A 14,271-nucleotide genomic window follows, 5' to 3' on the forward strand; every position below is an offset into this window, starting at 1 on the left:
TTCAATTGCTGTAAGTAATTGCAGCAGTTGGTTTTCTCCTTAGTATTCTGTAACAAAGATGATACTCACCTGTCAGGATTGTCTGAAGCACAAACTGAATCAATCAATCCAACATCCAGTGTGCCCTGAGAGAAAGAGAGCAAAGCCAGTTGTCAAAACTGAAAGGAGGTTTAATGGTGAAAGTGCACGTAGTGTAAGGACACTGACCACAGCGTTCTTTGGGTTGGCCTGCTCATGAGACATCTCCAGCAGCTGCTCTGGGGTGGCATTTTGGACCCGACTCAACACAGTAAACCAGCCACTAAGAGAAGAAGAGCAGAAGACAGCATGCAGAGTGAGGGAGAGCAGTTTGGTCCAATTACAGAAAACACATAGGCCTAGACATAAAAGTGTCAACATACCTGGCATCCTCCGGTGACTCGGCAAACACTTGGTATGTTCTCTCATCTGTCACAATATTCAGAGCATTCTCTTTCTCATGATTGTCCACAATCTCCCTAAAAATAGGAAAAAACTTGATAAACCCTGATTCATGGTTTCTGTAAGTTCACAAATCACAAAACAATCACAAAAAGTGTTTTCCTACCTGAGATAGACACCTCATGAATCATGATACCACAATACTGTTTCCTAATTCTCTCATACTTACTTGGCTGAGTGGATGTCAATTGTCCCTTTCAGCTTTTCCTCACTGTCATTCTCAAAGTACATGAGCTTGGAGTCGCGCAGAACGAACCAGCGCATCTTCCAATTTCTGCGAGAGAGAGTAGATAGACCGCCGCCCTTCTTGTACAGCCAGCCTGACTTTAACGACTCCTGTTTAGAGCGGAACCACATGAACGTGTCATCCTTCAGAACACACCAACGCCTGCGCCACGGGATCATCAAGCCAGCTGTGGATGAGACGCAAGAGACAAAGAAGATTTGTACTTTTATACCTCGTCAGTTCAAGAACAACATTGTCCCAGCTGTTTTATCATTTTTTAAGAGATGGTATTACATTAACATTAGGACAGAGGTTCTTCACCAGGGGACTGGAACACATTAGGGGATCACAGCAAACTTCTAAGGGGGCCTCAAAGATGTCTTTAAATGATTTAAAATATGACAAAACAAGCTTTTTACAAACTTTTTATCTTAAATCATTCTCTATTTTATATAATTTATAGTTAAGAACCAGGATTCTCACAGTTTTGAAAAACTTGGATATCCTGTATGAATGAATTTTAAAAGTGTGATTTCCTGGAAAAGTCATGGAAATTTTAATAATGAATATGAATTTTATACATTTGGTAGCTGCTTTTATCCAATGCGACTTGCATTGCATTTGATGTATATTGTTTTTAATCAAATTATGCATTCCTTGCAAATCAAACCCATGACCTTGGAATTGTTAATGCCATGCTCTATTTTTATTAAAAGTTCTAAAATTATGTCATTTGTTTTAATTAATAAATATTTTATTATTTTAATATGTATCGTCTGAAAAGTGTGAAAATGAGCAGCTTCGTCATTACAGCAGAAGTACCAGATACATTTTGGCCCTTTGTATATTATTTTTGACAATGGAGGCACTAAATTTAAAAAGGTAGAGGACCACAGCATTAGGGACTTCATTTAATGTAAAAGGATTTCATCTTTGATTTCTTACCCTTCATGTAAAGGTAACTGTGGAAATACGGAGGTCCGTTCCCATTCAAGATGTTGACTTTACCGTTGGATACCTCCTCATCTGTGTCCACGTACCCATCATGCTCATCATCGCTGTCAGCGTACTGAAAAAGAAACAGATAGAGTGAATGGTCTGTGTGTGAGTGTGCATACCTACTTAACCATATACAGTATTGGTGACAAATTTGTTATGCACTCAGTAGTGAGCTACACCTGACAAAACCTCATTTGAGGGACATCTAGGATGCTCCTACTTGTAAACATGGTATAAATTCAAAGTTTTTGTTTTAAATTGTAAAAATACAGAAAGTGTTTTTGTTGGGGTTAGGTTATATTATTTATAAATAGCTGTTTATAAAAACAATAGAAGTCTATAGAATGTTCCCATGTAGATAGCAATGTAAATCTGTATGTTTGTGAATGGTGGGGTTAGTTTTTTTGCACTTATTATTTTTTAATCTGACAGTATTTTGGTCTAGAAGAGGAATAAGCATAAGGAAATAGTCTTTCTATGATTACTACAGTTTATACATGATGTGTTTCTTGTATGTTAACCCAACACAAGTTAAACTGAAGGAATAGTACTGTTAATTGTTCCTTCAATGGGGCTACCACTATGAAGATCCAAACTGATACTGTGGGAAGTACATTGCACATTTCCATTTGGATGCACATTCTATGTGTAACTCACTGAATCTGAGCTGCGGTTGTAAGACTCCTGGCTTGCGTTGGTGCAGGTGGACTTGCGTGCATGTTCTGCGTCTGTCGCTGCAATGCTGCTCTGTCCATCCTCTAGATCGTCTTGGTCGTAGTCCGACTCGCCATCCCCAGGCACACTGTAGATGGGTTCCTCTGTGTCTGGCAGAGACTCTGCTGCAGTTAGCTTGCTGGTGCGATCCACATCCTCTCCCTCCTTTTTCCCATTCACAACTGTTTTAGCCTCTTCAGGCTTTCCAACTTCTTTTTTGGCTTCGCCAGGGAGAGGGGGAGGAGGTGGTGGAGGAGGAGGTGGTGGAGGAGCCCCAGGTGGAACGTTGGGTGCAGACGGGGCCACTGTGCCCTCGGCAAAGGCAGGAGGAGGAGGTGGCAGAGTGCCTAAGATCTCCTGATCCACTGGACCTTCCACTGGAGGAGGGAACTCGGGAAGTGGTATGCACTCTTCCTCTGCATGGAAGCCTTCATCTACCTCTTCCTCAGTGGCGGCTGCCGGTCTGGGGTCAGGTTGTTTAGCATCACCAGGAATGACTTCTGGGCCTCCGGTGTCAAGCAGTTCAAGGAATTCAGTAGCGACACGAGAAGCTGCTTTTTTCTGACGCAGGACCTCTGCATCACGCCGCAAGCGGAGTTCCTGTCTTGAGCTCTCACAAAGCATAGACACACCGTCTTCTTTTTTCTTCTGCAGACGCTCAATCTCTCGCTCCAAACGCAGAATTTCCTCCATCTGACGGTGCTCCTCAGACGAGTGTGGAGACTAAAGGAGAGTAGGAGAGAGGAATGATATAGAAACACTGGTTAGAGAAAAACAAGCATTATAAAAATGTTGACACCACCTGTCTGCAACTCTGACAGGTTTTTAGATTTGATGCCAGAAGGTTTGAAAAAATATATATATATATTTGACAGGTAGACTGCACATAAACCCATTTGTTTTGGAGGAGGAGTCTGAAGTTTTCATTAAGAATAAAATGTTGCTCTATAATTTGTCTGTTTAAAATGCTGTTGAAAAGCATGGTAACCTAGCTTCTAGACATAAAAAAAATCATAAACATTCATAATTATTAGATATAAAATCCTTATTATGATAAAATCTGAACTTTTTGTGTCATAATTATGCCTTTTTATCTCAAAGAGTGTCATAATTGAGACTTTTTGTATCATAATTTTACATTTTTGATATAAAGATTTTATGCCATAATTTAGACTTTACTTGCATTTTTGGTTTACAAATGCATTTCTCAAATGTGGCATAAGTCATAACATTGAAAAAGTCCAAATTAGATAAAAAGCCACAGTTTTGACAAAAATATCTAATTATTATTTTTTATTTTATCACGTACTTATGACTTTTGTCACAATTACTTTTATATCATAATTTGATCATAATATTAAAGGGGTCATATGATGTGATTTCATGTTTTCCTTGGTCTTTGGAGTGTTACAAGCTGTTTGTGCATATATAAGATCTGTAAAGTTGCAAAGATTAAAGTCTCAAGAGATATTCTTTATAAAAGTTAAGACTCTGCCAAGTCTTCCTAAAATGGCTCATTCAAACACGCCCCCACATGTCTACGTCACAGTGTGGGAAGATCTGCATATGCATATTGTTGTTGCCGCCACCATGTCGTGGAGACGCTGTGTTTCGTTGTGAAAGCGAAAGTACTTTGTTTGGCCACCCAAATGAGTACACAACTAGAAATCAGTTGTAAAGTTATATTTACAACACTGTTCCAGAACAGTACAACGCAAATATTCGAGTGTGTGCAGCGCATTTTATTTTACTATAAAGTGGGGCAATTCCAACATCGCAAGGACAGTCTGGTGCTTCTGACTCACAGCCTGTAAGTACGTTTCGATATTTAAAGAATTTGTTACTGACTATTCAAACGCGAGTTTTGAGCAGTGTAGAGTAGCGCTTGTTTAGCGTTTCTACAATCACAAATGCAGACATGGTGTTAGCTTTACATAGCACGGCGTCCAAAAGTGTCAAAAAGACCATATGAGTCATTATAATCAGTAATAATGTCCTCACTGAATGCAACAAATTCATCGTTTATAGTGGGTTTTATTGTTTTAGCATCACAACATGGTAAGGGCGTAACATTTTTGTCACACACTTGAGGTATTTGGCCAATCACAACGCACCGGATAGCTGGCCAATCAGAGCACACCTCGCTTCTCAGAACGATGAGCTTTCTAAAAATCGGCACGTTTCAGAAAGGCGGAGCATAGAGGAGCAACAACAATGTACAGTACAGGTGCTGGTCATATAATTAGAATATCATCAAAAAGTTGATTTATTTCACTAATTCCATTCAAAAAGTGAAACTTGTATATTATATTCATTCATTACACACAGACTGATATATTTCAAATGTTTATTTCTTTTAATTTTGATGATTAGAGCTTACAGTTCATGAAAGTCAAAAATCAGTATCTCAAAATATTAGAATATTTACATTTGAGTTTGAATAAATGACCATCCCTACAGTATAAATTCTGGGTATCTCTTGTTCTTTGAAACCACAATAATGGGAAGACTGCTGACTTGGCAATGATCCAGAAGACGAACATTGACACCCTCCACAAGAGGGTAAGTCACAGAGGTCATTACTGAAAGGTGTGGCTGTTTACAGAGTGCTGTATCAAAGCATATTAAATGCAAAGTTGACTGGAAGGAAGAATTTGGGTAGGAAAAGGTGCACAAGCAACAGGGATGACCGCAAGCTTGAGAATACAGTCAAGCAAAGCCGATTCAAACACTTGGGAGAGCTTCACAAGGAGAGAACTGAAGCTGAATCAGTGCATCAAGAGTCACCACGCTCAGGCGTCTTCAGGAAAAGGGCTACCAAGCCACTTCTGAACCAGAGACAACGTCAGAAGCATCTTACCTGGGCTGTGGAGAAAAAGAACTGGACTGTTGCTCAGCGGTCCAAAGTCCTCTTTTCAGATGAAAGTAAATTTTACATTTCATTTGGAAATCAAGGTCCCAGAGTCTGAAGGAAGAGTGGAGGCACAGAATCCATGTTGCTTGAAGTCCAGTGTGAAGTTTCCACAGTCAGTGATGATTTGGGCTGCCATGTCATCTGCTGGTGTTGGTCCACTGTGTTTTCTGATGTCCACAGTCAACGCAGCCATCTACCAGGAAATTTTAGAGCACTTCATGCTTCCTTCTGTTGACAAGCTTTATGGAGATGCTGATTTCATTTTCCAGCAGGACTTGGCACCTGCCCACACTGCCAAAGGTACCAAAAGCTGGTTCAATGACCATAGTGTTACTGTGCTTGATTGGCCAGCAAACTCGCCTGACCTGAACCCCATCTATGGGGGTATTGTCAAGAGGAAGATGAGAGACACCAGACCCAACAATGCAGATGAGCTGAAGGCCACTATCAGAGCAACCTGGGCTCTCATAACACCTGAGCAGTGCCACAGACTGATCGACTCCATGCCACGCCGCATTGCTGCAGTAATTCAGGCAAAAGGAGCCCCAACTAAGTATTGAGTGCTGTACATGCTCATACTTTTCATGTTCATACTTTTCAGTTGGCCAAGATTTCTAAAAATCCTTTCTTTGTATTGGTCTTAAGTAATATTCTAATTTTCTGAGATACTGAATTTGGGATTTTCCTTAGTTGTCAGTTATAATCATCAAAATTAAAAGAAATAAACATTTGAAATATATCAGTCTGTGTGTAATGAATGAATATAATATACAAGTTTCACTTTTTGAATGGAATTAGTGAAATAAATCAACTTTTTGATGATATTCTAATTATATGACCAGCACCTGTATGTGGAAAATAATGTGTTTTTTGAACCTCGAACCATGTAAACACGTTGCATTACACCAAATACACAAAATAATGTTCTTTTTAGCAACATCATATGACCCCTTTAAACTTTTATGTCATAATTTCACCTTGTAATGTCATAATTGTGACTTTTTATGTCATAATTATAATTTACCAAAGCATTTTTCTTATGTGACAGAAATGGGCTTATACCGAATAAAGACAAAGCTATGTGACAACAATAATTACAATCAATCAGCATAATCAGACAAACTTGCATTTAAAAGCTTAGCTAAACATACATATTGCATATTCATGGTGGAAAGTTTCAAAGTTTGGAATAAGATAAGACTGACTTAAAAATGTTGATTACTTCATATACCCTGAACAAACACTAATCACCATAATGGTGACCTTAAAAGGTAGGTGGGATATTTGCCCTAAAATATATACACAGCTAGTATGCATGGTCTATGAGCTTTTAAAAGGAATGTTAAAGTCACTGACCTCTGCTTTATCTCCTTCCTTTTCCTCTTCATTAGTCTTTTCATGGTCTCCCTCTGTTTTCTTCTCCTCATCTTCTTTCTTTTTCTTTTCTTCCTCCTCTTTCTTCCTCTTCTCTTCTCGTAATTTGCGGCACACTCCTCTTGCCACTTGCCCTCGCCTGTGTTTCTGGAGAACAAGCGCAGCTGAGTGTTTCCGTTGAAACTGACGTCGATAGAAATGTGCGCGGTAGTTCTTCTGGATGGTCAGAATGCTGTCCAGAGCCTTCTTAAAGTTCTTTCTGTAGTGAGTACACAGTTCAAGTTCCCTTAGAATAAGTAACTGTGAGATCAGTATTTTAAAGCTTTCACTAAGACACTACTTGTTGACATGTCTAGATGAGCACTAACAGGTAAAGAATAGGCACTTACACATAGTCTGAAAAACTTGCTCTTGTAAGTTTTGCTTTCATTATTTCCTTGCTATTTGGCTGCAGTAGAAAGCAAAGGGTTTACTCTCTGCAGCACTACCCAGGGTTGTGTGGTTATTTAAGCCAACCACATGATAAGAAAAGTGCCAGGCACATTGAAAACAAATATGATATTAAATTCATTTCCTATTTTTGTGAATAAATTAATTGATAAAAAGTGGCAAAAAAGACATTTCTGAAGGATCAAGTAATGCTGAAAACTAAAAACTCACAGGAATAAATACATTTTTAAAAATATATTAAAACAGAAAACAGTTATTTTAAAATGTAACAATATTTTACAATATCACTGTTTTTACTATATTTTTCAAAATAAATGCAGCCTTGGTGAGCATAAGAGACTTCTGTCAAAAACACAAAAAATTAATGGTAGTGAATATTTAAATATTTTTGGTATTAACTCTCTGAAGAAAACAAGATGATCATAAAAATTCATCAGGACAGGTTGGAAGCTAGGCCATATAGGTAATATGTGTGCTTTGAAGGGGCAGATGACATTAAAGAAATGTTGTGTACTGAAAATGTTTTGGAAACTATACCTAATGTAATCTAAGTAAATCTGTGCAAAAACCAAGAAATACACACACCTTGCAATGTATCTCAGAAGATAGGCTCGTATAATCAGTCCAGCTTTGCTTCGCACTTCATCTCTCTGCTTCTCCATCTTCTGTTCTAGAGGTTCCTTCAGAAACACCTTGGGGTCAAAAATTATAACAGGTTAGTGCAATCAAACATAACAAATGCTCATACATGACAGAAAATGTCCATGTGTGAGTCTACCTTTATAACCTCGCAGACAGAAAAAGATAACTATCAATTGAGAAGCGATTAAGCAAGATGTCAATGGTCACTCACCTTGGTCTTCCCAATCTGCCACTCCTTTTTGGACCTGTCGTGGAGTGTCAGCAGATCTGTGCTCTTCTTTTTCTCATCTCCATTTGAAGCCACAGCTGCCTTTTCCTTCTCCTTCAAAATGATCTTATACCTGATGTATACAACCACAAAATCGCAGTCTCCAAGAAAACTTAAGACAAACAAAAATTCATGCACCTGTATGTGTTTTAACATTTACCTGCTGAAGAAGTCTTTAAAGGTGCGTCGGACAGGGAATCCAGCTCTGCGAATCTTCACTGTCTCCAACATGCCAGAGTACCGCAGCTGATTGAGAACCACATCTGGGTCAAACTTGTTTGGGGTCTACAGAACCAAAAGAAAATGCATTATTAAAATGTATAATATGTGTGGAATATAAATTGCATTCTTATTGGCTGATGTGACTGCTCTAACCTTGTCCATGTTGGGTTTGATGCAACGCACAAAAAAGGGGTTGGATACACTGAGAGTGGCCATTAGGGCATGAAGGGAGTCCTGAGAGACAGAAGAGACAACCAATCAAATGTTATAAATCACTGACAATCAGAAAGGACTGCAGAAAATATGTCAACAAAAAACAGGGTTGAATGACTAGTGATTTAGTTCCTAATTGTTTTGACAAGCAGTACTTCAGCATGTACAATTTTAGGTCTATTATATGAAAGTCTTGATATAGGAGTTTCATCTCACTCTGAACTGTGAGCTGACAGTGGGCTTTTTTCTTGCTGTGCCCATCTTCAAGGTCTCCTCATTATTTCTGCTGCTCACTTGCTCAAACAGGTCATAGATGAAATCCAATCTGCACACACACACACGCACGCACACACACACACAGAATAATCCAGAAAAGGTTAAATGAGAGTGCGACATAAGTTGTACACAATAAAACTGCCTCAGTGCGTGTGTGAGCTTGTGCACTTGTGTGTTTGCGTCTTACCTACTATCCTTCAGCATGTTCAGTATATCATCTCTAAATGTGTCTCTGTTTTTCTCTAAAATCCCCTTCACATCATATAAGACCTATAAAAAGGAAGACAAAAATATAATGAAAAAAGTCAGACAGAGAGATAAATAGATAGACAGACAGACATGGATATTTCATATACCTCTCCAGCATAGTGTTTTATCCCAAACTGATGGTCTGCCAGTCTGGGTTTCACATAATAGGGATTAGTCTGTGGAAAAAGACAGCCTCATGTCTTTACTCAGCTCATTCATATTATACTGTAAATTCTTGGCTGAACAGTATTATGTCTTTGTGTGATAAGAACTTTGCTCACAGAGTGTCTGCCGTGCAGTTTCTCCAGCAGGGTGAAGTCAGTGCCTTTGGGAAATCGGCTCTCCTCATTAATCAGAGCTAACATGCCCAGTTTCTGCACAAACACAACAGTAAATAAGTGTTACATAATACAAAGCTGAAAACTTCTACTATTGTAAATAATCAAACTGAACTTTGAATATAAAATGTATGTATAAATATGTGGCAGTCAGACTAATTAAACCAAACTATTCCTGATAGCTGACCATAACTGGTTTACCTTCTCAATCAGATCCAGACATTCTGCATTGTCCATCCAGTCTATGGCTTCCCAGTGAATCCCTTCCCTGTACCACACAATTTTAGTACACAAAACTTAACAATAAGCTTTTTAGATGCTTAAATTACATGTGAAATAGCTGTTCATGTGATTGGGCACTTATGAGATGCATTACACATGTAAAAATAGACATTTAATAGAAGAACAAACTCTCATGCACTCACAGTTGTCAGCCTTTACCTGTTGTACTCCAGTTGCTCCAAAGAGAAGATGTGTTTGTTGAAATATTCTTGCAGTTTCTCATTAGCATAGTTAATACTGAACTGCTCAAAACGGTTCACCTTCAGAACACACAAACACTTGGGTTAGATCTCAGTAAAAATGTATGTCTGTGCATGAACAAGTGATCAGTGTGGCCTCACACCTCAAAGTTCTCAAAACCAAAGATGTCCAAGATTCCAATAGACTTGAAATTATCTTTGCCCTTTATCTTCTGATTAATTCGCATGATGATCCACGAGAAGCACTGAGAATAAAGCGCCATAGCAACCGAATCCCGAGAATCTATTGCCTGTCAATCAAGCATGATAAAAGAAAATGCCCATTTTTGATAAAGTGGAGACAGAAGAGAAGAACTGCCAAACTATGTAAGTATTTTTTTTAAGTATATCAATATGAGAAAGTATGTGTGACTGTACCTGTTCCACTGTGAGTGGAGAGCAGATCTCTTCTCCTCTGAGGATCATGGAACGCTGGGTCAGAACCTCAGACAACTGAAAACTGTCCAGGCCCATGAGCTCACTCACATTAGTGACAACTGCAGGAAAACAGAGAAGAGACTTACTAACAAACACATATTAGCAGTGCTGGGTAGATTACATACAAACTGTAGTCCATTACTGATTATAAATTACATGACAAAAATTGTAACAATCTGGATTACACAAATTAGGTCATGTAGTCTGACTACTTTTAGATTACTTTTGACATAACTCGTTCATCACATAGACTTGAACGGAATTATTGTGTACCATATTGATAAAAAATTACCAACATTATCAATATCATAAAATGCATTAAACATTACATTACAGCAGGGTTTCCCAAACTGGGTTTTGTAAAACAAACTGTAGGGTGTTGAAGAAAAGCTAATAAATTAATGAAATCATAAAAATGAAATAAAATTTATCAGTGCAACCAATGTGACAATGTGTCCACTGACATCAAAGAATCACGAACATACAAATATGTTGCTAAATTATTGAAATCTCAGGGGTACATCAAGTAAATATTTTACATCAAAGGGGTTCAGCTCATAAAAAAGCTTGGGAATCCCTACATTACATGAACAAACAGTAGTAAACATATGCACATGACATTAATTGGCCCAAGTCTTCCAGGTTTTAAATCAATTTGTTCAGACCTCCAATAATACACCAATAAAATACTTATGGATATGATGAAGACATAGTATTTCACAGCTAGCCATCATCAGTGTTTAATAACTTGCATACTGTAATTATTAGTCTCATCTTTATAAGTGGTCATTTAGAAATGAACATTTAGAAGAAAATAAGAACTGGGGTAAATCAATAAAGTATGAATAATTTACTGTCATTGTGTGAATAATATGTAATCATGTAATCCATAAAAAAGTAACTGTAATCTGATTATTTGCATTTTAAAACGGACTTAAATTTTGGAATCTGATTATGTAATCCAGACTACATGTAATCAGTTAGTACCCAGCACTGCATATTAGCAAAGTCTCTCTATTATTAAGTGATAAATGACCCCTCTCACCCTGTTGGGTGGTGATCTGAGCGCCCCCTGCTGTCATGAACTCCACATTGCCAAGCTGCAGAACTCCAGATAGCAGTTTAAACATATCTCTGATCTCTTCTTCTGTGAACTCCATGACCTTCAGAGCCTCCTGCAGATGAAAAGATAAAAAGAGCATGAATCATCATGCTGCACTTAGATTTTTGTCCACCACAAAAATGTTAATTATCAGATCAACAAAAGTCTATTCAAATTTCTTGTACCATGACATCGTCAAAAAGCTGCTTGTCATCGAGACTGCGGTCCTTCACACATCCTGACTGACTCAGGTAGTGAAATAACTCAGGGGAGTCTTCCAGAAAATATGTCTCTAAAAAGAGATGGACATATCTAATCAGTGTATTTTGGTTGATGACAGCACATCTGCATTTGTGAATGTGTGTAAATGCATGTGTGTTTATGTGCATTGTGTATTTGTTCACCCTTTTGGCTTTTGCTAGCCCCGGCCAGCAAAGCATAAAATATGTGGTAGTTTCTCTCCCCTGGATTCTGCCTTACCACTCGATTCTGGAACACAGATCAGATCACAGATGCTGAGTGGGCGAGAATCTCACTTTGGCAGACACTCTTTCTCTCCAAAATGGTGGAGTGATTCTGCCTTTGACAAGATATCCAATGCCAAATTGTATTAACAGAACAATGGCTTGTTTTTATACTGTGAACAGTTGATCATAGAAGACTGATTTCTGGTAGTTAGGGGTGAGTCAGCAGCAGACGGAAAGGTTTACCTTTTCAAGCAAATCTGATGGGCCAAAAATTAAGGGAAATGCAGACAGTAGAAACAGCAGCTTGTAGTGCACTGTACAGTGAATGTGTTTAAGCATGGGGGGAAAACAAAACCTGATTACCAAGTTACTCATTCATTTCTATGGGAAAAAAGAAAACCTATGTTAATAAAATGACACTAGTGGACAATACTCAATCTCTGGCAAAAATTTAAATGGTTGATGTGCAGCATTCTGCTCTTTTTCAATGAAAATATATGAGTAATTATGGTACAGTAACTTGGATTTTTGACATGTAATTGCATGTTATTTGCAAATTAAATGACATTGTCTTATACTTTTAATTTTTATTAATGCAATTAGTTGAACTCATGTTTGAATGTTTAGGAGTACACCCCTAAGTGAAAATGTCCAAATTGGGCCCAAAGTGTCAATATTTTGTGTGGCCACCATTATTTTCCAGCACTGCCAAGACGGTTAGTCTTGGGCATGGAGTTCACCAGAGCTTCACAGGTTGCCACTGGAGTACTCTTCCACTCCTCCATGACGACATCACGGAGCTGGTGGATGTTAGAGACCTTGCGCTCCTCCACCTTCCGTTTGAGAATGCCCCACAGATGCTCAATAGGGTTTAGGTCTGGAGACATGCTTGGCCAGTCCATCACCTTTACCCTCAGCTTCTTTAGCAAGGCAGTGGTCGTCTTGGAGGTGTGTTTGGGGTCGTTATCATGTTGGAATACTGCACTGCGGCCCAATCTCCGAAGGGAGGGGATCATGTTGGCATTCATGGTTCCCTCAATGAACTGTAGCTCCCCAGTGCCGGCAGCACTCATGCAGCCCCAGACCATGACACTCCCACCACCATGCTTGACTGTAGGCAAGACACACTTGTCTTTGTACACCTCACCTGGTTGCCGCCACACACGCTTGACACCATCTGAACCAAATAAGTTTATCTTGGTCTCATCAGACCACAGGACATGGTTCCAGTAATCCATGTCCTTAGTCTGCTTCTCTTCGGCAAACTGTTTGCGGGCTTTCTTGTGCATCATCTTTATAAGAGGCTTCCTTCTGGGACTACAGCCATGCAGACCAATTTGATGCAGTGTGTGGCGTATGGTCTGAGCACTGACAGGCTGACCCCCACCCCTTCAACCTCTGCAGCAATGCTGGCAGCACTCATACGTTCATTTCCCAAACACAACCTCTGGATATGGCGCTGAGCACGTGCACTCATCTTCTTTGGTCGACCATGGCGAGGCCTGTTCTGAGTGGAACCTGTCCTGTTAAACCGCTGTATGGTCTTGGCCACCGTGCTGCAGCTCAGTTTCAGGGTCTTGGCAATCTTCTTATAGCCTACGCCATCTTTATGAAGAGCAACAATTCTTTTTTTCAGATCCTCAGAGAGTTCTTTGCCATGAGGTGCCATGTTAAACTTCCAGTGACCAGCATGAGAGAGTGAGCACGATAACACCAAATTTAACACACCTGCTCCCCATTCACACCTGAGACCTTGTGACACTAACGAGTCACGTGACACTGGGGAGAGAAAATGGCTAATTGGGCCCAATTTGGACATTTTTACTTAGGGGTGTACTCACTTTTGAGGCCAGCGGTTTAGACATTAATGGCTGTGTGTTGAGTTATTTTGAGGGGACAGCAAATTTACACTGTTATACAAGCTGTACACTCACTACTTTACATTGTAGCAAAGTGTCATTTCTTCAGTGTTGTCACATGAAAAGATATAATAAAATATTTTCTAAAATGTGAGGGGTGTACTCACTTCTGTGAGATACTGTAAGTAGCCTATTTAAATTATATTATATTATATGAAAGATTAAAAGCACACTGCAAGTGCACATTCAATACAATTAAGCACACTTCTTTTTCACATGGGTATGGTACCATCTGTAAATGTCAAGATGTCTCAGTATAGAAAAAGTATGTATGAAAGCATGTGTGCTCTGAGAAGGATACAGTCGACGATGCATCCTCCCTGGATGTTCCCGCTTTGAGAGAAATGAAGCTGAATGAATTTCCCAAAGCGACTGGAGTTGTTGTTGTAGACTGTTTTGGCATTTCCAAATGCTTCCATGATGGGGCTGCAAAAAAAAGGTTGTGATTTGTATGTGCAC

General features: G+C 39.1%; 1 protein-coding gene across 3 annotated transcripts in view; it reads right to left on the reverse strand.

The window, feature by feature from the left end:
- myo10l1 (myosin X, like 1) overlaps positions 1-14,271 on the reverse strand; it is a 64,285-nt gene that overhangs the window by 9,168 nt on the left and 40,846 nt on the right. For all 3 annotated transcript variants that reach the window (XM_058780113.1, XM_058780114.1, XM_058780115.1), the window contains 24 exons: positions 14,114-14,238; positions 12,137-12,150; positions 11,831-11,915; positions 11,612-11,718; positions 11,370-11,499; positions 10,265-10,383; positions 9,991-10,137; positions 9,807-9,907; positions 9,567-9,633; positions 9,309-9,401; positions 9,135-9,203; positions 8,966-9,048; positions 8,719-8,827; positions 8,443-8,523; positions 8,228-8,352; positions 8,011-8,140; positions 7,743-7,849; positions 6,690-6,966; positions 2,363-3,142; positions 1,652-1,775; positions 650-893; positions 402-497; positions 208-301; positions 70-125 (listed from right to left, as the gene is read on the reverse strand). In XM_058780113.1, coding sequence (XP_058636096.1) covers positions 70-125; positions 208-301; positions 402-497; positions 650-893; positions 1,652-1,775; positions 2,363-3,142; positions 6,690-6,966; positions 7,743-7,849; positions 8,011-8,140; positions 8,228-8,352; positions 8,443-8,523; positions 8,719-8,827; positions 8,966-9,048; positions 9,135-9,203; positions 9,309-9,401; positions 9,567-9,633; positions 9,807-9,907; positions 9,991-10,137; positions 10,265-10,383; positions 11,370-11,499; positions 11,612-11,718; positions 11,831-11,915; positions 12,137-12,150; positions 14,114-14,238 — 3,363 coding nt within the window. The remainder of the gene's footprint in view (positions 1-69; positions 126-207; positions 302-401; positions 498-649; positions 894-1,651; positions 1,776-2,362; positions 3,143-6,689; positions 6,967-7,742; positions 7,850-8,010; positions 8,141-8,227; positions 8,353-8,442; positions 8,524-8,718; positions 8,828-8,965; positions 9,049-9,134; positions 9,204-9,308; positions 9,402-9,566; positions 9,634-9,806; positions 9,908-9,990; positions 10,138-10,264; positions 10,384-11,369; positions 11,500-11,611; positions 11,719-11,830; positions 11,916-12,136; positions 12,151-14,113; positions 14,239-14,271) is intronic.

Source organism: Onychostoma macrolepis, chromosome 06 (genome assembly GCF_012432095.1).
Source record: "Onychostoma macrolepis isolate SWU-2019 chromosome 06, ASM1243209v1, whole genome shotgun sequence".
In the NCBI taxonomy this organism is placed as follows: Eukaryota; Metazoa; Chordata; class Actinopteri; order Cypriniformes; family Cyprinidae; genus Onychostoma; species Onychostoma macrolepis.